This window comes from Cygnus olor, chromosome 5 (assembly GCF_009769625.2).
Source record: "Cygnus olor isolate bCygOlo1 chromosome 5, bCygOlo1.pri.v2, whole genome shotgun sequence".
Lineage (NCBI taxonomy): Eukaryota > Metazoa > Chordata > Aves > Anseriformes > Anatidae > Cygnus > Cygnus olor.
Window position 1 is genome coordinate 39,658,163 of NC_049173.1, and position 24,686 is coordinate 39,682,848.

Sequence of the window (24,686 nt, forward strand, 5' to 3'; positions counted from 1 at the left end):
GTTCCCTACCTTCTTCTTTGATCTATAGATTTCTCTCTCGGATTTTCTACAGGAAGTCTTGAGCTAATAGAAAAAAAAAATTTGCTTATCCTCCTTCTGACTCCTCGAGAGAGTCGGTCAGATTCCTGTGTGAACCATTGATGCTGTATAAGATTTCAACCATCAGTCCTGCCTGAGCTATGCAACTCAGATTGTTTTTCCCTCCAGAAAAGTGTTAAGTTGGAGAATCTGATTTTTTTTTCCACCTTAAAAATAACATGTTTCCACCTTCATTTTTGAAGCCTATGAAGACTGGTGGGTGGCAGATAGCTTGTTTTGATAATGCATTGTTTATACATAGTAATGAACAGGGGATCAATACAGAGAGCAGGGGATAACTTGCAAAATTGGCTGAGATCTTTAGAATAAAGATAGATGTTTTAATCTTTGGTGAGAATTTCTCAATGCAGTAACTCAGGAAGAACTTTAGCCAGCATAGCAGCAGGTACAGGGTGCTTTTTGAGATATTTTGGGTCTCATTGTTAATTTCCCAGATGTAGCTGAGTTGTAGTTTTCTGATGTGGTTTATTTGGTTCAGCTACATACTGCCAGCATAAATTTATTGCATATAATTTTGCTGACCAAACAGACATGTAGGTAGAGGCTTGAGCTCCCATAATAAAATAAGTGGAAAATGAACAAAAGTTGGAAAACCCCAAGTGAGTTTATCAAAAAGGCTTAGTTGGGAGAAGATAAATTCTGTTTTAAAAAATTATTTAGATTCTTGTATTTGTCTTTGCAGTTCTTCGGTACAGTCATGTCAGAACACGTACAACCATGTTACGTTGGTTGTTCCCACTCACCCCCAATTTGAAAATCTGTTGAAATCTAAAAGTACAGAATATTTTTCTTCTATCTTCAGTCATGTTTTGTGTCTTTTGTTTCTTATGAATTAGAAAGTTGAAGTGAACAAAATTATGCTACCAGAATGTCAGTTTTGTTTTCATGCTGAAATGTTTTTTCAGTGTTTCAACTTTCATACTCCTATAATTTCAGGTATTAGAAAATGTTTATTACAGGTTACAGGGAGGATTTGTTTTATTCACTACTCAGTGAATATTTATATGAAGAGATAATTGGGCTAATGAGACTATGAAACGTGTTCTATTTGAATCAATTGATTTAGCTTTAAAATGTATTCAACTGTTAGGAAAGCATGGTGTTTTAGAACTGCTATTCTTTCATAGTAAGGTTACATGTTATAAAAAGGGTTATTAAGACATTGTGAAACTTACCAAAAACGGTGTGTAAGGTTTACTTGAGTGTATTATTTTTAGTTGCTGTGTATTTGAAGGCCAAGTCATGTTTGTAAGTAAGATAAAACTATTCAAATGAAGAAAAGCACTTCTTACACTGGAAGGAACTTGGAGCCATTGCAAGACATTTGATTAGTATTCATGGCACAAAAGGAAATTATTTTCAGGGTAAAGGAATTTGTGAAAAGATAATTGGCTAGACCAACATTCTCATTAACCTAATTTGCATTAAATGTGCTACTGTGAATTGTGGTTATTGCTTTTCCATTTGAAAGGCATGCTTTGTTAATTTATTTAAAAAGCCCAGTTAAACTACAGTTAAAGTCATACCTTTTAATTCAGCAATACAGTATCTGGTATCTGTGGATCTATTATTCTGAGCTTTATGAGTGTGGAGAATCATAAACCAGCTCTTGATCCCGGTTGATTTTTCTCATGAGGTAGGTTTGTTCAGCTGCTTTACATCTGGTCCTTCTCAGATACCTAGAGCATCCAACTAATCATTTTCTTTAATTTCACTCCTTTGTCTTGAAGAAAACATAAATAAATCGCTTTGTTCAATAGTATGAATACTCTGAGGATCACTTGGTTTAATTATTTTTCCAATAAAAACTTACATTTATAACTAAATTGAACCCTTAAAATATATGCTGTTAATACATAAATTAATCTGCCCGTTTTGGTATCTATTGTAAAATCATGAGAATGAAGATTGAATCTGGATTTCTTTAAATTCCAGCTTTAGTTATTACTTATTAGCAATGTTCTAGACGTTTTGAAACAGAGGGATTCACTTACAGTGGTGCTGTTTGCACTATGAGTGCTCAAGTTAAGCATTTGCATCTGCGGTTAGGCACGTGAAATAACTTATTTTTTCCAGGTGATCTGAATTCTCGGGATCAAATTTAATCTCCTTAATGCAATAATTCAACTGTTTCTTTTTAATTGAGATCCCAAAACAGCTATTTGTTGTCAAACTGCATGGTCTAAGAAGACATATGCCATGCTCTGCATCAGCAGCATACATACTTTGTGCTACCACAAAGTGATTCTAGGCCTCTGGTCATCATCTGGTCTTGAGATTCTCTTGTTCCTGAGAATTTTTTATGGCATATTTGTTCACAAATATGCATTGTGAGTTGATAACAAGAAGTGTAAGTGTAACAAGACGTGTATGCCCCATACCTCCCATTTTACTTATTTATTTAAACAGTTCTTTAAATGGTGCCAGAGTCTAAAATGATTGATTTTCAAGTTTAAAAATGTGCAGACAGTGGTATATTGAATAGAAGCATTTGAAAGTGTGACTTGATTGGTCTGAATATTAGTTTTGTGTGTGTGTGTGTAAATATATATATCATCAGCTATTAACATGTATTAATTATTCCTGAATTATTTTCGAATATACACTGTGGGTAATCAATGTTATAGTATAGTTTAATTACTGCTTTACATAAAGAGTTTAACACATAAGAACTTAGGAAGTTTTCCTGGTAGTTCCAATTTTACATGATTATTTCAGTAGGTTCTGTCTCATTCTCTGCAACCCTAATCTTTCATGTTTCATCTGTGATAGACCTTACTATTTATTTTTTTATTTCTTGGAATTTTGGAGTATTTTTGCAGTGAATATGCTTATAGAACTGTCTTTCAAAACCCCTTGGGGTACTGCAATAGAAATCATTTACAGCAAAATAATAACCCACCTATAGAAAGAGGAAATTACTTCTGTGTTGGAGCAACGTGGTAGGTTCCAGCCTTAGCTAGAGGTTACATGTGTAGTTTAACTGGCCCTATTTAAGTTTTCTTTTAATTCAGTCCCTTGTGCATATGCATTAAGATTCATGCTTCATTGGCTTCAAGTGACATTTTTGATGGCTTGCAGGAGTACGGACTAGCTCAAGGAAGAGGGAGTTTGGAGAATTCAGCGACCAGACAACAAAAAGTATTTACTTGGCCAGTACAAACTGATTTCTAGTATGTCTGTAATCCAGTTAGGAGGGGGTTGCATGTTGATAGAGAAGGTGTATCTACAGCATGTTCAAAGCCGTTTATAAAAAATGCATTCTGAATATTGTACCTATTCTTAATGTGTTATCCAAATCAGACTTCAGTGAAGATCCTGCTTGTTGACATGGCACCCAGTACCGCCTCATTCAATTTTTAATTTGTTGTGCCTTTTTCAGAACAGTTTTGTAAGCAAGAGGTTAAAAGATCATTCGGTTGTACTTTGGCTGAGAGGAATTTACTATTTTAAATGCAGCAGCAAATTTGCTCAATATGTGAGGTTTACTGATTGAAATTACTTCTGTAGGGTTTGGAATTTTGGGGAGGTTGCTGTATTTTAAAAAAATAAACGTGTTTTTTATTTTATTTTTTTTGTAGGAGATTCCTTTACGCAGTTTCGCTTTGCTGAAGAGAAAGATTGGGATACAGAAAGCATACACTCTAAACAGGTAACAGAATTTTCTGTGTGGATAATCACCTGGCACAGAATACATAGGCAGTTGTACTTTCAGCAGCAAATTATATAATACAATGACAGCACTTTTTATTTTGTAGATACTTTTATTAATCTGTCTCTGATGCTGGAGGCTCTTGAGTGTTGTCCTTTACTAATGAAGAATATTTAAGGCAGCAGGCTAGGTTTATAAGTAACATTAGAAGAAAAGAACACACAAATCCATCCAAAGAAGGATAATTCACCTTGCTCCACTGACATAGAAAGTCAGCCTTCCATTTTCAGTTGTATTTAAGAGAATAACCTGGCAAAATGACTGTAACAGAACAATGAATATATCTGTATATTTGACTATGAAACATGTTTCAGTTAATTCAAATTAACAGTGCATGTTCTCTACTTGAAACTTCAGCTCCAAAGTGACTATGGGACCCAGACTAGGTCTGAGATTATTTGTATGTGGATTCTCTGTGCTAATATGAAAAAGGGCAAAGAAACCAGTAGTGCGTTGTATTTATATCAGGATACCGGAAGTGTCTTGATCTCTGCAGCTGCCTTCCTTGCATAAAAGTTACATTAAGGTTGCAAAGTCAAATTAAAATGTAGAAATGCAATTAAGTGGCTTGCATGGCATTTGTTTAAACCATCAGTGGGATATGGTCTTTCAATGATTTTTTTTTCTTATCAGTTCCTCCCTCTCCCACTGTGTAGCATGCCAGTAATGAAGCATGTGACCTTTGCTCCCTCTTCTCTGTGCAAATCCAGAATATTAATTTTTTTATGATTTCCTCATTGGCTTGCCGTTATACCATTTAGCTGATTTGAATGTAGAAATTCATTTGTATGCTGAAGCCACTGTGAGCAGAGGGAAGTTTTGCATTGCCAGTCAGTGTCACAGATAGTCTTCTGTCTGCCCGTGCCAAGACTGCACAGTTCTGGATTTGGCTCCACACTCTGAACTGTGAAGTGTGTTGTGGTGGGCGTATTCTTCCATCTCTGTCCCTAAATCATCATTCATTTTGCCAAATCCAAATTCCATGTTTCAAATAGTTTTTTGTCTTTGACTTCTTGTTTTAGTCTCAGGATCCTGGCCTGGGAGGTTTCATAGCATTAGCTGGTGTTTCCTGTTGTCTCTGGTCTTCAGCCTCTTTGTTTCTGGTCCATTTTTCTTTTCCCTGAAAGCTGGATTCAGTCCTTATTTTCATCCTAAATCCACTTTGCTTAGTTCCTTGCCTTTGCCTCCTAGCTCAACTGTTTCCAGTTCTTTGCCTGCCTGTTCATCACATACTTGAAGTTACTACAGAATCATAAACCAAAGTTGATGTGATGGAACAAAATGAAGCAGAAAAGGCATACAAATAGTAGCAGATATTTACGATTCCCTAATATTTGTAGGAAGGAATGACAAAACAGTTTTGAAAAAAGTGGAATGGAAACTAACAGTGACATGAACAATAACAAACTTTCATGTTGTTATTATCCTTCATTTTTACAAAAGTTATATCTGAATGTGCTTCATTGTATATTGATAAAAATGCAATAAAAATGTTTCAGAACACTGCAATTTAAAAATCAAACAGGTAGTAATCATTTGGATTTTTCAGTAAAAATTGGCAGTTCCAGCAACAAAGTGTTCTTCTGCTGCTTTTTTTTTGAGCAAATAGCTGCACGTGCCATGAAGCATTTATAATTTGTTAAATTCTGCTTTGATCTGTATGTTTTTATTTATTTTTTATTCAAATACTACTTATAGTGAAATACCTACTTAGATATTGAATTCCTACTTCCATTATGTTATTCTCTGAACCGCCCTTCTTCATCCTCAGTTTTTCCCCTCTTAACTGACCTTATTTTCACCTTCAATCACAATGTTTTATTCACATTAATCTTTTTGCAAGTGTACTTAGCTCTTCCCAAATGCACTTAAATGTTATTCAATGATATTTGACTTTTTTACAGTTTCTTGTTACTGGGTTCATATGATTTTCCTTGCCCTGTGCAAACATACAGAGGCCATCTGTGGTCTTCAGTACCTGAGAAGGAGCAGGGTTTTCTGTAGTTCTAGCTCATTGCTGCATAACAGTTCATGTTATGCAGCAGTTCATTATGTTCAGATGTTCATGAGTTGCTTGTTGGAGACTTTTTGAGGTTACTAATACCCATGAATCCTCTTTGATGGTGATTACTGATCCATGTATAAAATAAAATTGTTAGTACGGAAGAAATATTCTAACCAACAGATACTTAGGTTGTTTGGTCCTTTTATTGCTGAATATCAAGTCCAGAATCTGGATGCCAGAAATTTTAAAAGCCACTGCTTCAGTTCTTCTTTGTTATTATTTCGTAAATCTGCTCTCAGCAAACACCATTGGAATACAGCTTTAATGAAAAATGAGACTGGAAAGAAGAGATTTGTAAAATATTTTAATCATCTGTAAAATATCAACCTGAGTTCATTAGAAGACAGGTGAGCAACAGGGAGGAAGGAATGTCAAGTAATAAAAATGCAGCTTTCCAAGAAAAAAAGGAAACTTAATATCTGTCACAGGAATGAGTGACCCTTGCACCTTTTGAGCGACTGGGCAGCAGTAGCTTATTTTTCTTGATTGACATCTTCTTATGAGTGTATGTGACTGTAGTGTGTTGCTTCTGTAAAGCATCAAAACGATGTTTTAAATGATCGGGAAACAAGTATAAGAAGGGCCGTGTTGTTGAGGCATTAAAAGCAGGGAGCTATGCACACACTACTTAGCTTGCTTAGAAAATATGAGCAACTCATTAAAGACCGGTGATTCCCACTGCAAGGAAACGTTCACAGGTTAAAAGGTGTTAAGAGTTGGAAAAGCCTCTTATGACATTGTCAACTTGCAGAACAGTTTCCTACTTTGGATTTTCAAAGCATTGCCTAAGGAGCTCTCCATATATATCTTCTTCAAAACTTCACCCTCTATTTTTAACTCTCTAAGTGATTATTGGCTTTGTAGGTGTTTATATGGTAATTTAGCCAAACTGCTTCATGCATGTGTACTTTTGAAACTTAATTTCTGCTATTATTGCCAGTATCTTTTAGATGTTGTATATTTTTAGATTGTTCTTCACATTCCTTCAATGTGTGGAACAAAAGAAAGTAATAGACTAAAATCATTAAGAGTTTCTTTTTTTTTCTTTTTAATGCAAGCGTGCTGTGTGTTGATCTATATTTCAGTTATCTGCGCTTTCTGTTGACTGCCAGTCTTTGGCCCAGGCCCTTCTGGAACTGCCTCTACATCTGAGGTTGAATGTAGCCGCTGAACTTGTACAGGTAATGCTATGAATTTTCACAATAAAATGGAAATATTCTAAGTGAAATAATCTATGCTAGAATGAATACTTTAAATTTGGGCCTAAAATTTAACTGGAATGTATTTTATAAGTAAATACATCTTTTGAGACTGACACGTGAAAAGGTGGGTGAAGCGGGAGACCCCTGTATAAGCCATTTTAATGCTTCGTTGGTAGCTTTAAACAAAATGCTTCTATGTGCAGTGAATTGGATGTAAAACCAGGTATGTGAGTGTTTGACATGGAGCAATTATACTGTTCTTATAGTTGCTTCTCTTTTAAGCAGCTATTAAAAACTTGCACCAAATTTTGGAAGTGCTTTCACTTTTTTTCCCATTAGGTAATTATTTTAAGTGTGATTTACTCTTCTACATGGCTAATATCAACATACATGTTTGTTCCATGAATCAAACGGAGATCTGTGCTAGAACAGGTAGAACTGTCAAACACGTGAAGAAAATGTTATGCTCTGGTTAAGGAAAATTGTGGAAAAGAATGTTAGCAAAAATGTTTTTTCAGCCTGTGAAAAAAGAAAATATAAGAGGATAAGAACTAATGAGATTTAAGTATAAAAACAAACAAACAAATGAAAAAAAACCACACACACAGAAATAAGATCCATCTACTTAAGTGGGGAAAAAGAAACATGACTCTCATAGAAATATTAATTCTGTTTAGAGTTGCATGAAATGCTTCTGTTTCTGACACAACTGTGTTTGTTCTTAGGGGAACTCAAATACGTCTGCAGATGTGATGTCTAAGGGAATCTACAAATAAATGTTATTTCCAAATTCTTGCAAGTGAAGCAAGGCCAAGACTAGAACTCTTAGCAGGGTTATACAGCATGTGTTATGACATCTAATCTTTATCTTGTCATTGTGGCAGGTGATGCGGTCATCAGATATACTGCAGTGGTATTAATTCCAGGGCATCCTGATAAAAAAGCAAGATGTGTGTTCCAGTTAAATAATGAGTTGGCATTTCTTTTTTTCAATATTTGATTGAGTTTTGTAATTTAGTTCTATTTTTCAAACTACACAGCTAGACATGAACTTAGTGATGTAGTTTGCTTTCAAGATAGAGATATTGGAGGGAAGGTTTAAAATGGATAGTTTCTAGCCAAATTCTGACTTCAGTCACTCCAAAATTCAGAGTACTGATGATATATCATTGAAGCAGATTTAGAGAAGTATTTGTGAAACAATGGAACTTGTTGATTTATCATTCAATCTCATATTCCATATTAGGGGATAAAAGGAGGTGTTTTTTTTTGGTTTTGTATTTTATAATTATTACTGTACAACCATCATCAAGATAACTTTAGTTTACTTTTACTTCTGAATTCAATTCTGCTAAATTTCATTGTACCTTCTTAAGTGATCAAATGTAGGATGTCTGAATTACAGTCCAAATTAAATAGACTTTTAATATTCTATACAACAATTAGAAAGACTAAGTCCTCTCTTGTATTCTTAGGCATCAACGCCTGCAGAGCTCCCACAGATGAAATCTAAAATTACTGAAGACAGCAAGAGGAGAGAGCTTCTGTTTAGACATTCTTTGGCTCAGAGTGAAACGGTGTTGGGCTCCCATCCCGTTGGTGATTCTGTTGCTCCGTCAGAGCCTGCAAATAAACACGGTCCTGTGGCAAGTGCAGCAGAGCCATTCCAGAGAGCCCCTCAACAACCAAAGCATGAGACTGACCATTTGGATGAAGAACTAGATCTTCTACTAAAGCTAGATGCTCCTGTTGATTCTGTGTCAGGTGCATTATTCTACAACACAGCAACAGAGAACGATCTGAAAGGGGAGAGTAAAGAAAATGGTAAGATTTCACTTCCTTGCGGTGCCTTTATTTAATTTTCATTGTTCTCTTTCTCAGCAATGTTTTTAAGCTCATGACCAGCAAGTCACCAGTACTGCCAGCAGTACTCTCTGTCGTAGTGCATTTAATGTATCTGGGGCTATGTTCTGACCCATTTGTTCCTTTTTTATTTTAACTCCCCACTGAACTAAAGTCTCACCATTTTTGCATGTTCATTTTAAGCTTTAATTCTTCTACAGAATAGCATTGGTATTATGACTTGGCAAAACAAAACAAAACTGTTAGACACTCTCAGTGAGTGGAAGATTAAAATACAGTTTTTATGTAACATTATCAGCCATTAGTTCACTGTGATGATAATAATAATATGTAGAAGAACTGATAACATTAGAAGTGCTATTTTTAAATTTTACTAGTATTGATTATACAAAATAAGCTTTTTTCTAACAAAAATGTATGCAAACAATTTTATATTTCAGAAATTGTGAGATTCGACTTCATTAGAAGTTGCGCTCCCATTTGTTAGTTCTGATGAAGAGTAGTCCTCCTCCTCCCCATCCTACAATGATGTAAAAGGATTTTTAGCATCGCCAATTTTTGTGTATGATTGTCTTGCTGTGCTAAAAATTAAGTCCAAAAGATACATAGCTTAACATGTAATATCACCACACACAATACAGCAAGCCTCGTCACTGAAGAGGATCTTGACAAAATCTTTCATTGAAGTGGTATGTCCACTCCAAAGCACAGTATAAATCCCTTAAGAAAACACTGCCATCAGAATAGGGAATCATAGGATTATCATGCAACTGTGCAACGTGAGCTGCTGTTGTGGCCTCCTGCTGCTCTCCTACGTTAAAAAAAATTCTGCATCTGGCAGGATTGTTAACAGATCGCAGCAGGGGTTCCCTTACCTACAATCTGTCTGCTGCAGATCAGACCCTGCCTCCTCTTGAATCAGAGTGGAGCCACATTGCTATGGTTGAGCTTATCAGACTGTCTCTTTTTTTATTGTTGCTACTGGTTTTGGAATGTGACACCCTATTCTTCTTCTTCAAGGGAGGAGACTGTTTCAATAAATACAGTCAGTTGTGCATTAAAAAAGCAAAATGATCGGTGATAAAGAGCCAGTACAGAATTGTTTCCACATTCTCAAGACTGTTCTTTTGCTTTTCTAGACCCTCTAAAACTAGATGTGCCTGAAGAGAAAAGTACAGCACCACAGCAACAGCAAAGTACGTCTAAAACTGTTACTGAGGAAGAGCTTGAAGATTGGCTGGACAGCATGATTTCCTGAAGAACAAGTTTCCTCATGTGAATAAATGGATATAACAAAAGTTAAGTAGAAAGTGGAATCCTCCTTTATCAATTCTATTTCTTTTACCTGTTACACTTGGTTCAGTATGCCAAATGCCTGGTTTTATTTGCAGGCACCTAAAATTCTGTGCAGCCAAAATTCAACTGGATATGAGTGACTGAAAATTAAGACTAACATTCTTAGAAAGATCTAAAATTTGTGATGACGTTAGGATTTTCTTTGCTAAAGATGTAGGCTATAAGAAACAACCAGAGCAGTTGTTTCAGCTTGTACGTGCTATACACAGTCCTTAAAATAAAGCTATGAATGCACAATAAATACATGTGTTTTTAATCACTTGCATCATGCCATGTTTCTATAATGTAGAAAAATTAGAAAGAAATCACAAAGGTAATATTTGGTTTATAATACTTTATTGCAGTGGGCACTTTTTATTAGAAGAAAAAATGCATAAACCTAGCAGCTTCTATTTGCAGGTGACCACAGAGCATTGTTTTATTTTGGCCTAAAATTTAAATTGTATTCATTTTGATTCAGTGTATGTCTTTTAACAGCAGCATCTAGTAAGCTGTTATTGAAGGTAGTATACAAACAAACTTCAAGTGCAGTTTCATACAGAAAGACAGAAAAGCAATAATGGATCTGTTCATCTAGAACACCAACATAAAAAGTTTGCATAGCTATGTCTACAGAGGTTTTAAGGCACTTAATGATTCAAGGTCAACAAAGTGTTTTAAAATGTTTCATTTTAACTGCTTAAAGCTTTTTGAGCTGTGTCTTAGTACATTCACTAGCAAATACTGTGGGGAAAAACTGGGACAGCACAATTAAAATACTTTTTCTGAGGCGTGGCCTCTGATGTTCAAGTTCGTAAATGTTGTGCAGTTAAGACACCTTTTAGCCCTTTCAACTCTGTTACCAAACACTAGGTTAACAATGTGGTTAAAAAGTTGTTATTTCATACCATGTTTAAATTGGAAGGCTTGAGTTGATCTTGGCATAGATTTTTCTTTTCTAATCAAAATTCCAACAGAAGACCTGTTTCACATGTGGTAGGTACGAAAAGCCTATGAAATAGTTTCAAATTTTATGTATGTCTTGAAGTTTAAAGACATTTAAAGCAAATACAAGCTGTGAATTTACATCATGAAAAGGAAATAAGTTTTTTATATAGTGGATCTTAACAGTTCATGAATAAATAATTTCTTTTGTGATATTAGCCAAGTTGATCCTCATACTGTTTCCGGAAGCAGTCTCCTGCTGGGAAAAAAATCCCAACATCTTTCTTGGTACATCTTCCACACAAATGATTCCTAAAATAAAAAAGAGCATTTATTTTAACAGACCCCTTACAACCAATGCTCTAAATTTTAACAATAAGCAGGTACTGTGCCTATTACCATGGAATAAGACTGTGGAGACACAGGAACTCAAAGATCACAATTCAAGCATGTTTGTTAAATTATTGTTCTGTACTTTTCCCGAATGAGTACTACTGAAAATTAAGCCCTATTACAAAAACAGTGAAGTGAAAATTGATCAGTCCAGTTATACTAGAGCAAACCTGTACAAATCTGTATTACAAAATGTGTTTTAGTTTCCTTGGAAAACACTTAAGGTACTTTAATAGTGTTTCCATAACAGCTTCTTATTTGAAATAGCATATAATTTAATCCTACTTATTTTGCAGTTTTATCCAGCACTAAACTCTGTCTATAGCAATATATGTGTATGTATAGGTAGTATATGGACATGTGTAAATGCAGTGTTGTTTGGGCCTAAATGTAAATAAGCAAACTGCCACAACTCCTCCTCTCCCCCCTCCCCCCCCCCCCCCCCCCCCCCCCCCCCCCCCCCACCCCCCCCCCCCCCCCCCCCTTTTTTTTAACCTTTCCTTTTTGTTCCACAAAAATCTCAGGGGTAGGATTTGTCTCCACTCCTTGGTGGTACATCAGTTCCACCTGGTGGTACACAGCTACAAGGCTGGAGAAGATTAAAAGGTTTGTCTTTTCAACATTTTTTAAGACAAAAATTTAATTTTTTTTTTCTACTCACCTGGCCAGTATGCTCAGTTTCATCCTTGTTTATGAGATACATTAAAAAGAACCTGAGACAAGCACATGGAACAGGTATTAATGCAAAAAATAAAACCTCTCCCCTAACCTTTCCTAGAATGGAATATGAGGAACACTCTGTCAGCCAGCAAAGAAATAGAAATATTCTGTCAGGCTTCTAAAGTGGATATGTAAAAGGAGAAAATGCTATCCTCCAGGACTTCTCCTGTGGAAGTGCTAACATCTGTGAAATCTGTAGAAATGGAAAAATATTTTTCTTCATTTCAGTGCTAGAAGCAACACCTGAACTAGGCCTATGTCAGCTCCTGTACACATATGCTCTGTCTCACTGTGGAAGAAGTTGCTATAGCTTCTATGCAAGAAGGTAAAAGTGGGACAGATGGGGGCAGATGCGCTCAGCTTATGAGCTTTAGGGTATGATTGTTTGGAAATCTTGGTGCAGCTGAGTAGCTGCCTATTTATCTCTGGTGCTGCCTGTGCTCATGCAGATGTACGGAACTTGGACTAGCTAGGAAGGCTGCAGAATTCCAACACTGGTCTGGTTTATGTGACTTAGCTCTTGGTTAGCCACTTCTGAGGCAGTGCGTTTGGAATTGAACATTACATGTTTTCATTGTAAAAAGAATGTATACTGACTTTAACATTTTTCTAATTAAAAGGCAATCTGAATAGTAAGATTATTCAGTATACATTCTAATATTAAGGAAATGAGATTTTTTAATTTACTGTGAATGACAGGATCCCACATGCCAATTAAGTGATACAATATAATAACGAAAGCTTGGAGGTTGTAGACTGCTATAAAGCTATGGATGCTAATGGAAACTTGCCTCACAAAAGTAATGTGTATTGATTTTGCAGAGGTTATAATGCTATGCAAGGAATAATGCAACCTATACTCCGTGAGGCGCACACTTTTTTTTTTAAAGCTTAGATACAGTACTGTATCCTAAAGCCAGATTTCTTTATAGAAGAGCCCGCCAGTTCAGCTTCTTTAGTTTTGCTGGCACGATGCTCATGTAATTATCATTTTTGTAGGGGTAACTAATGCCACTAGATTAATTTTTTAATAACCCTCTTTGATCTGTTCTATATTCACTAATGAAGTATGAGATCACTGTCTTGGGAGTCTGGGCAATACTCTGAATACATAAAACTGCTGATTGTTTAGTGGCTTCAGAAAGCTGTGCTATTACTAAGGAACTACAGGATCAGACTTGGTTTTTGTAGCTTATTTTCCAGAAATGTTTTTTGTTTGTTTTTTTGTTTTGAACATAATTCTTAGGGAAAAAAAAAGAAAAGGCAGCACCTTCCTTCTCTGCTGCCATTAGCTCTTGTTCATGTACTTCTCTAGTCTGGAGACAGTCAGAAGTACCATTTCAGGTAAGCAACAATTTTCAATGGTTTCATCAACATTACCAAGCCTCAGGAAGTCACAGCCCTCCTATCTTCCAAACTAAAGCGACTTACTAGTTATAAACTGTTGTTCCTTATCCTTCCACATAGGTGGGTTTCCTTCCAGAGGAAAAAAAGGACACACAAAGGGTTGGTGTGCCTTCAGGCATAATTCCACTAAGCTAGCTCATACGTACAGTGAGCACTTTAAAAATAATGACCAGTGCAGAGTAGAGGACGGGAAGCCAGAAAGGAATGGAGATATTCCTCAGTTCCACAGAATTCTGTCTAAGGATTGTCAGTAATGTGTGCTTCTAAATTAGCTTTGAGCTGAAAGGTCTCTTTATAATAATTCCAATAGTAAAATATACTTACAGGTAGTTTGCCAAGTTGTGCTCTTGCAAAGTATGTGTTTCAAAGCCATGTGGGGTTGTGTCAAAATAGTCGTTGCCAATTCCACAAATAAAACATTTGGTCTGGAAACATAATTTGTATATACAAATCAGTTATAACTCAACAACCCTATTGTAACTGTTAAAAATCTAACTTAATAAGAGCAATGAAAAATGTAATGTTCTCATACCTCCATATCTTCTCTCACTTGTTCTTGCTGGTCTCTTAATTCACCAAAAGCATCAATGATCAGACCTATTTCAAATGGATAAATAGCAACAGTTAAGTACTTAGCAATAATTAAAGTAATGCAGAAAAGTAGCTCTATTAGACATCCTCCAATCTATTTGGAGTCTAGCATACTTCTGTCTAGGTTTAATAATTCAAGGTGCAATCTACTAATTTGTAGACATCTTGTGTTTGTTTACACTGTACTCCCAACAGTGAGTTTCTCTTACACAGAGCCATGAGCTTGAGAGTCAAAACCTTTTCCTTACTTATATTTTGGTTGATTTAAGTTTACATGCTCTCATCTCTTTTGTTCCCATGAAAGAATTTCATTTTCATTCTCCTTCTTATGGAACTCTTGTACTTCCACTTTTGCTCAGTGAAGAAGACTAGGCTCCCACAGACAACCACCGCTCTCCAACCAGTTTGCGATGCCGCTTCACATTTGAAGCATTATTCCTTCACTTCCAATGTGTTAAGAATTGATCATTTTGAGGACTGCAACATTTGTAACTTTAAAAAAATATAGATGGATTACACTTATTTTTTTTTTTTTTGCTCCAAGACTGCCTGAAAAATGTTTTTGTTTTGCTTTTTTTCCTAACAACCTTAGGACCGTTTATACAATGAGTGTTCAATACAGGTCTCAAACCAATTAGAACTGCAATTTGTCCTCTAAAGAAAGGAGGAAAGGGGTGTGTAGACATGATGTCTTGTCAGAGAGGAAACCCAAGGGGAACTACTGCATTCTCCAGACAGCTGTGCTGTCTCCAACATAATGCTGTAAAAAGAGTTGACAGCAAGGCTTTCCAAGTTTACATGGTGATTATAGCAGGAAGAGTTATTCCGCACAAGCCGCGTCATTGCTGGACAGTTGTCAATGTGTTCATAAATGCTGTAACACAGGTAAGTTTCTAGTACTTTGTGTAGTACTTGGGACAATGCATTATTTATAAATTAAATATAAAATTATTACTTTCAGAATTAATGACCTTATGGGCTCAGAAATAAGTCTTTTTAGCAATATCGCTTACTTTACCTCAAACACAAATATGGTTTAAACATACTGCAGAACTTAAGTACACTAAATTCTGTCAGTTTCTGCCAAGGTAAGTGAAGGTACCTTGAATAATGGCCAGTAGGATAACAATGACAAAGAAGAAAAATGTGATGTCAAAGACAATTCGATACATTTCATAAGGGTCTCCTGCAGGATCCTCAATTTCATCCCCAATGCCACCACCAGCTCTTACACCCACATACATGTGGAACAGGTAACACTAAAAAAAAAAAAAAAAAAAAAAAAAAGAGTAGGAAATGTTATTTACCATGAATAATCCGGGACTTTTTTCTTTTTTAATTATTCTGACCTACTAATTCTTTCCAAAAGTTATAGAAACAGAGAAAATGTAATTCCTCGTGTTCCTGCACCAAAAATCCCCTAAGTATCTTAACTGATGTGGTTTCATCTTAGCCCTACAAAGAGGGGGGAGTCTGCATCAATTGTGCTACCCTTTCCTCATTCCCTAAGTCTTACAAACCAAGACCATTTGGGAGACATTTGGTGCTGTATTCAACTATATTCTACCCCCTATGTTAATTCCTAAGGTTCAAGCTTGCTCTGAGTAAGTAGAGGACATCTTTTAAAGTCTTGTAATGGAGTTTAGGAAATGTTAGCAAATACTGCCGTAGAATAGTGACATATTCACAGCAGGTAGATCTATCTGTGTTTAAGTGGTTTCTGGATAATTTCATTTTGCAATACTAGATGTCTGTTTTAGTACCTTTTAAATTATTTATGATCTGTGAAACAGCCTATGTTCAGTTTGATGTGGAAGAAATCACTTTGCAGAAATGCTGGTGTGTGTTTTGTTTTTTTAAACATAGAAGTCTTGAAGGAAAGATCCTTAAAAATTTGGTTATTTAAGCTATGCAAGTATTTTAGAATAGAATCTTTTGCTGGATATCTATAGTACTTAACATTTCTGTATGAATCAGCTACAGAATCTTGTAAACCATCTTTAGTCATACAATATGGGTTAAAAATATCAGAAATCTCTAAACCTAACCAGTGCTCTGAAGTCCCATTAGACAACAGTTGTGGTGGGCAACATTCATCATGAAAAGTGACGAATCAAGTCTTTCATAAGCAAACATTGAACAGAAGTAGACACCCATTTTTAGAATGCAACCTTACTCTTGACATAAGATACCATTACTATTTTAATCATGCTTAAAAATGTAATGATTTTTAAAAATATTTTTATTTTACATTTAATGAGGTAAATGATTTACCTCATTTGGCAGCATGGTTTAAAAAATAATATAGTTTAATGATTCTGATTACTCCTACATCCATTGTATAACCAGAATATTGTATGCCTCTCACAGAGGGCTCACTTTAATAATACTGCTTGGACAGTGTTCATATGTCCTATCATTTGTACATCTGACTTACATGGACTGTTTGATAAAAGCTCAAGAACAGGGAAAATCATTTGGTGAAATCTATGACACAACTATACTCTGAGGTATCTTACTCTATTTTTGATATTTAAGACAGGCAGACAGTGACTGTTCCAGGAAAGAAACAAGCTGTCCACAAACTCAAACTGTTCAGTTTCTAGTACATGAAGTTGTGCTATTTTCTTTTTATGACAATAAAAATGTTTGATTTTCTGTTGCAACAGGTAGAAATCATATGGGAAATTATTAAAAATAGATTATCACCTCCTTTAATTTTCCTCTTCTCTACTCACCCTTGACTTCTGGACCGAATTACCCATTGTAAGCAATATGAAGCAAGTATTTGTAACTAGTGCTAATAACAACATATACTTCATGTAACCTAAATAAGGATAGGAAGCACTTGCACACTTGAAAATGCTTGGAACAAACTGGGCTGTATTTATGCTGCAATAACACAGCTGCTTTTTGTAGGTAGGGCTGACCAGTTTGTCATAAAATTTGTTCCATGTACTTTAAGGGTTGGCTGTCTTTACATGCAAAAGGAGCAGCAAATCACATGCAAAAATATTTAGAATAAAAATCCAGATATTTTCCCTTATTAGTCGATGTCACATATTTACTGTCGAGTTTAGGCCACTGAAGAATGCAGGAAGAATTTTAAGACCACAGACATTTTGAAAATGACATATAGCAATAAGAAGAGATGGTTGAACTTAACAATAAAAGAATCCTTCCTTTCTTGTGATTTCACCTTAAGTATCCATTTAAAAATTCAGAATGAAATTTGAAGCATGCTAGTGATGTTTTACTTACCGTCATCATGTCATCACATTTCATGTCTGGTTCATCTTCATCTTCACTTTTGTTGTAGAATTTGCGGAAAAAGTTGAACGCCACAACGGTATAAAGATACACTACTACAGCCAGGAGTCCTACAGTAAGCACAAGCTGTATGAAGACATGACATGAAAGTAGGTTTCAATTGGATTCTGTCAGATGAGATGAGCTAGCTCACTGCAGTGCCTTAAGCACTGAAAAGGTATCATATGCTACCTTTCCCAAGAAGGGAACTAAAAAGAGCAGTAATGATAGGTTTGAGGTATCCCTACGGTCTCAAGAAACTGAAGTTCTTTCCAGCTTTCTAAGCTATATGTATAACAACTATAAGTTGCTGAAACAATATTTTTACTATTTAATGTAAAAGTGAAATTAAATAAAAATGAAATGACAAAATAATCCCCTTTAGTTAGTTTGGTAGATAAATTCAGCTGGGACTAAATACAACTGTTGCTCTTATAACTAGTACAGACATGAACGCTGAAAGACGACTACTGATTTTCCAGTTGAAACGTATAGTTCAGGAGCATACTTAGAGATCTGTAGAAAGAGATAAACTGAGGATCAATTGTTCAACAGTCTTTTAAAAGTGTAGAAATAGAAAAAATAATCTTTGCTTATTAAGAAAGTAACATCAAACAATTAAGTTGACGGTTTCATCAACTATGCTCAGTTTTGAGTATTGCATTTAGAAAAATCTTAAAGAAAATAAACCAATCATTAAATTAAAAGTGATATGAATTTGGTTCATCATGAAGGAAAATGAAAGGGATTAAAATAGGGATTTCATTTATTTGTCAAGATGATAAGGAAAAAAATTTAATTGGTCAATTTCTGCTGAAAGAAAGGATTAGGCAAACACAAAGGATATAGAAGTTAAACTAAAGCAGATGTTCTTTTAACTCTTCAAAATGGTTTAGTATGGTTTTACATAACAGACTGTAAGAGAGGGCTTAGAATATATGCTAGTACATTTGAGAAAGAATGGAATGTATTTGTTTGAAATGAAATTTTGGGGAAGTTCAGTTAGAATAACATTTCTTAAATGTAAGGAGGAAAAAAAAGTGTGTTAATGAAAAGGATGTTTTTGATGTTATGCTACCTAGGAACACAGAGCAGGTATCAAAGAATGAGTCCCTGTATAAGTTTCCACAATTAGTTTTGGAAGCAGATTTTAACCTGATTTTTGCAGAACATAGTGACATATAAATATATTCTGCAATGCAGAATGTCCATACCTATAAGAACATTCTTACTAGCAAAGTACTAAAATCTCAGTAGCACTCAGATCATTGTTACTGCTGTCGCTAAGGAGAGGTTGTGAATTCTTACTAGTTATCACCAGTCCATTCATCACGGAGCATACAGAAGGAGCTGATTAGGTCATAATTCATATTCTTATATTTTTCTAAAATATAAGAAAAATACCTTTGCATTGTATACAAAATGTCTTTAGTTTTCAGCACCCTTTGGGCATAGATTATTATAACTTTTTAGGAATTAACATGTCTTATATGTGCTGAAGAAGACACAGTGGGGTCTATTCTTTAATACATTCATGATCAAAATTAATTGTAGTCCAGTATTTGCTAGGTACCCACAAGACTTTTTCCAGTACTGTTATAAAATGCGTTAATTTCAAGTCTCTATACATAATACTAACCTGTTTGCCATTGTGAGTGACTGAAGACAGAATGGTTCGCAAAGTCTTGAAACCCATAGCAATATCCAGCAGATGAGCAGCAAAGAAGAAGTTGTTGTAGTGCCCAAGGATAGACATAGTTGTGTACCAAGCTAAGTATAAAAATGACTGCAGAAAAAATGAAAAGTGGCAGAATGTTACCAGGTGCTAATGTGCTATTGGACAAAGAATATAGCTTTCTTTGTCACTTAAGTTATGAAATAAAGTAATACTATATCATGATCTGATTTGAATCAATCTGGATGTAATACCTCTAGTATACATGTTCAAAAAGACTCTCTTATCAACTCAACTGTTCATACAAAGTTTGTTTATTGCTTGGTTATGCTAATGAGACCTCCATTTTTATGTATTTAAATGCAGTCTTCAGCACATATGTTACTAGCACCAAAATCCCCTACCTTAAAACTGTTTTGGTTAGGGACCTTGTTACACAGTACTTTAATACTGATTCTGGAGCAGACAAAATGCATTACATTACTCTTCAGGCACTTTGCTATTTTTAAATCTCAAGACACCCAGAAAACCTAAGACACATAATACAGCTTATTCTTTTAATGAGCAGTGAATCTGAGGCCACTGTGACATGAAAACATCTTATTAAAAAACAATGGTTTAGTGTGCTCTTTTAATGCACAATTAGTTTATTCAACTTCACTTTATTCACCTTGGCATTGTATTTGTTTGGGAAAGCTCAAAAGGATGCAAAAAGAGATTAAAAAAAAAAAAAAAAGAACAGTATTTTAACGTAAGTTTGGGCCTTTCAAAGGAGAAGACATAAAAGAAGAGAAGTAACCAACCATGTCAAACAGATTCAAGAATACAAAAGGGTAAGTTTCTGTATACTGTGTTTGATCTGAGGAAAAAACACCTTTGGTTCCTAATTTGATTTATAGAAAATTAAATGAATGTACCATTAACTTCCAAAATGCTGGCATTATGTTAATGGTGAGGAGGTACTTATTTCCCCGTGGAATCAAAAAGAAAATTCTAACACATATGAAAGCAATTTGCTACAAGGCAAGACAGAAAAAAACTATTTTAAAATAGCTCTATAATTCAATACTACATGTTTAATATAAAAGCAGATGGCGGAAAACATACATTCATATTTAGAGTTAATCAAAGAATATTCTTTTAGGTTAACACACTTACATTATCAGTGAAAACAACACCGAGCTTCCAAATGTGGTACTTGGTATCAATGGAGCTTAACCTAGGAAAAAACAGATTTTTGAAATGCGTGTACCAAATTCTGCAAATATGAGTAACAAACTGTGCTTGGCACTATGCATGTGTTTGCTGAAGGTGGTGATATACATTAGCTGTTTATTATCTGAGTCATGCAGGTGCTTCATTTTTCATAGAGAATTCATTAACTCTCAGCACCTGTACAGTTTCTAAACTCTGACCTATCCAACTCTGACCTTCCCAACATACCCAACTATGTCAGTCTGCATCAACATTGCATTCTTTTCTTATTTTTATAACACAGGCATGTTGTTTGTTTTAAATTATACTTTTTAGAAGACAGAAAGACTTATCCATTTGAATTTTCCATGCAGAGGAAAACATCTCTACAGTTTCAATATAAAATCAAATTTTCTTTGATGGTGAAGATACAACAATGTACAATTTGTCTGTAAAGTTCTGAGGTCATACCATGATAGAAGAGATGCCTCTTCTGGTTCACTCTCTTCCACTGGACTAAAATCAAGGGCATTTTTGTCCAAACCCAAAAGTTCTGCTATGCGCTCTGCTCCATATAAGTCTCCGTACTTGTTAATAACCTAAAAATAGAAGAAGATAAGCTTTTGCTCAGAGAAAGACCTTGGTCACAGTTACCTTAAGCCAGTAGTTAGAAATTAAAAAACAAAACAAATGAACAAACAACAGAAAGAACAGTTTTTTCACAGTTAGCATTATGGGAACAGTGAGAACTCCCAGGAAGCTGGGGGTGGATAGGGAGCATAAGAAAGAAAAATAGAAGCATTAAAGGCTATTATCTGAAAGCTTCTGTATAATTTGCCATCATTTAAGCTGACATGTTTTTCCTTTTTTTAGGGGGATGAGGGGGCTTTGTATCCTAAAGATGACAATGTCTGTAAATTAGGCCTGTATGGCTGATTGACAGCACAAGGTTATTTAACGTGTGAGTCTAGGAAGTAAACCAAAGCATTTTTTCTTCCTCCCTCCTCCCACTTACTCTAAACTGCCTGTTCACAGAGAAATTTACCACAACAGTGACTTCCATAAAACAAATTTAAGGTCTCAATTATTTGTATATCTCTGTGTACAGAAACATATTACAAATAGATGTCCCAATTAACTGAATAGTGTATTCCTGCTATGAATAATATAATAGAAATTTAAGAAGTTTACCTTCCGTTTTACAAATTTGTCCCAGTAATTGTTAGGAAAGGACCTGCAAAGATAAGGAAAAGATATTTGAATTTATTCAAGCTTGTTAGGGGAAAGAAAATAAAACAACAACAAAATACCATGTTCATGATCAGTGCAGGTTTTGGTACTCATTCAGTCACACACAGCACTTTGAATTGTGAGAACATTTTCTTTTGACATGGACAACAGCTGTCAGGACAGCCTATTTGAACTACGAATCACTGCAATATCATTTCCCCCCTCTTTTCTTTTTCTCAGGCACAAATATGATTGGCTACAAAAGGACAGCACAGAAAATATCATCACCTTATGAGCCTGACAACTCCGTATCTAATGACTTTATTGCTCCTAGCCATAAAATCAATATACACGATCATTTTGAGAGGAAAATAAAGAATTTTGTAGACTAAATAATTCTTCAGTTCACTGCATTACATTTCAAATAGAGGCTGAACACTTGGGAACCAGTGGACAGTTTGCCAACATCAAATTCAAATTAACAAAACAAAACAAAAACAAAGAATGAACAACAACAAACAAAAACAAACACAAAAATGCAATGGTCATTTGGAAAAAAAAACAAACAGGAGTCAATGGTGATCTTGTACTCAGGTGTGCAATATTTTTGACATTGAATCTAAAAACTAGTAAAAACCATTTATAATTCTAAAGCACCAAGACAGTTCAGCTACAGAGCATGCAGAAAGGTAAAGAAAAAAAAAAAAAAAAAGCAACTGACCTAAACAACAGACCTAGTAAAAAATAAAGCAAGCTTTAACATTGGAAGAGTAAGATTCCAGAATACTGTTCTACTGCCAGGAGTTGAGGAAAACTTCCCAGCTACTTTTTCCAAATTGAATTTCTGAATGAAATTCCAGACCACCCTTTCAGATAAAGACAAATTGTCAGACAAATAGATGGTATATTCTGGTCCTCTATATTCCTACTTTTTTCCTTGATTTCTAAGATTTCTAAGCCACATTTGAGTCTACTGTAGCCAGCTTGTGTCTGTCTTTTACTGCAAACATGTAACCATGCTGCATTTATCAGGCTACCTGTTCTGTCTTTTTAAATACTTTTTTAACTTATAAAAAGGACATTTCAGCACATTCAGAGCAGTGGGTACCCTCCAGCAGTCACATTCAAGTCTATCCTTAATCAGAAGGACAAATAGCATTTTTCTAAGTATCTATATAAATACAAATAACATAGATCAATATTTCACTAAACTGCATATGTTTAATTTAACTTAATTGATAGAGCAGCCATGCTACTGCCAAGGCCATATACACCATGAGTAGGAGAAAGTATCCAGAAAGGGAAGCATGAGGAATTTATGGAAACTACTTTTATACAAACAAGACAAACTCCCTATTATCAAAGAAAATAAAGTTAGCTAAATAACAAATAAAGTCAACAAATAAATGCAAGCTTGCATACTGAATTCAGATGTGCCTGATAATACATTTTTTCTTAGAATCCTGTATGAAACACAATTGCTTCCCAGTTTATTACTGTTAATTCTTATTATACATTCTAGCATTCAGCCTTCTACACACCAAATGAAAGACCACTCTAGATTTAAAAATATTTTGGCAACATTACCAAAAATAAAATTAAAAAAAAAAATCAACTAACCTATTGTAGTATACATTTCAACTTAAATAAAAATCTTAAAAATCTGGTGTAGGAAAAAAACCGCATTCAAGAATTTCTAATAGTGTGGATGTAATAATTTTAATGAAAGTAATAAGGGCACTATTTATAACACAAAAATGTAGTATGTCTGATAAAATAGATATTTTGTCTATTTGGCAGCATATTGTCACTCTGATGCATTGAGTTGATCTTTGCTGGCTTGTTTTTATCAAATAGCTATTTATGCCTGCATGTATTTTAGCCAAAACTGTTTTGTGACTTGTATTTAATTTGTGCTTGTTATAATCAGAAATAATCTGTTTGACTGTATGTCTTAATGGCAATTTAGACTGACTCATGTATCCAGCTATTCTGGTAAAACAACATGTAGAGGGGGAAAAGAAATTCAGGGTGACCTCTTGAAAAAACTGCTAAAGCTCAGCCGGAAGAGCCTACTGATACTTTTCCTCCTCTTGCCTACACTTGTATCATTCACACCCAGAACAGCAGGCGAGTCTCCTAGAATCAGTGTATGACTACTACAATATTTGTTAACACATACAACCTGACTAATAGCTGTCAGACTACTCAAATTCTGGGATTGCTGTTTTACGTTACATGTACTTCTCCTGTCATATACAAATTTTGTTAGCAAGAAATGGGGAAAAATGGCAGGAGAGAATACCGCTGTACAATATGAACATGAAATTGAGCCAAGGAAAATTCTACATCGTGACTAACGTGTGAAATGCCTTTGAGAGAGTTTATGGGGCAAGATGTACAATTCTTGCAAAACCTTAGAACAATGAAAAGGAGGGGGAAATACATGTTAACATAATATTTATGAAATAAACCGATAATACAGGACTTCATATTAGAATCTACTGCTGTGGCATCTAATGTAAGTGAAAAATGCCTTTATGTTAGAGGTACTAGGTGCACATGGACAGGTTAGGTTCTAGATCAGTGGCTTAATGAAATAGAATCTTTATAAAGAATTTATATATAAACATTTAATTTTACATACGGCGTGTTTATAACCAGGCGATCCCATTGTCCTTTAATATCATCTTCAGATGGCTGTTCAGTTATGTATAATCCATCAAATTCCAGCTTCCTAGCTACTTCCTTTTCTCTCTTGAATACAACCAGAGGGACCTATGAAAATGACAGTGGACATCTTGGTTATGGTTTATATATTTTTAGAACCTGTGATATCTATCTACAGCATTAAGTACTCTTTATAACACTATATAAAACCAAACATCATGCTAGTATCATGACGAATAGAAACAGCGATCAGAGATGTGACTAAGGTATTCTCAT

At 35.0% G+C, this 24,686-nt stretch overlaps 2 protein-coding genes across 2 annotated transcripts in view; one reads left to right on the forward strand and one right to left on the reverse strand.

The window, feature by feature from the left end:
• Positions 1-10,534, forward strand: part of AVEN (apoptosis and caspase activation inhibitor) — a 96,694-nt gene extending 86,160 nt beyond the window's left edge. Inside the window, 4 exon segments of the mRNA XM_040558360.1 lie at positions 3,681-3,751; positions 6,962-7,057; positions 8,554-8,902; positions 10,081-10,534. Of these exon segments, the coding sequence (XP_040414294.1) occupies positions 3,681-3,751; positions 6,962-7,057; positions 8,554-8,902; positions 10,081-10,199 (635 nt within the window). The 3' untranslated portion in view covers positions 10,200-10,534.
• Positions 10,535-10,683: 149 nt separating this feature from the next.
• RYR3 (ryanodine receptor 3) overlaps positions 10,684-24,686 on the reverse strand; it is a 227,184-nt gene continuing 213,181 nt past the window's right edge. The window contains 12 exon segments of the mRNA XM_040558359.1: positions 10,684-11,490; positions 11,492-11,533; positions 12,276-12,327; positions 14,066-14,166; positions 14,274-14,338; positions 15,435-15,591; positions 17,594-17,728; positions 19,281-19,427; positions 20,475-20,535; positions 20,982-21,109; positions 21,702-21,744; positions 24,388-24,518. Of these exon segments, the coding sequence (XP_040414293.1) occupies positions 11,437-11,490; positions 11,492-11,533; positions 12,276-12,327; positions 14,066-14,166; positions 14,274-14,338; positions 15,435-15,591; positions 17,594-17,728; positions 19,281-19,427; positions 20,475-20,535; positions 20,982-21,109; positions 21,702-21,744; positions 24,388-24,518 (1,116 nt within the window). The 3' untranslated portion in view covers positions 10,684-11,436.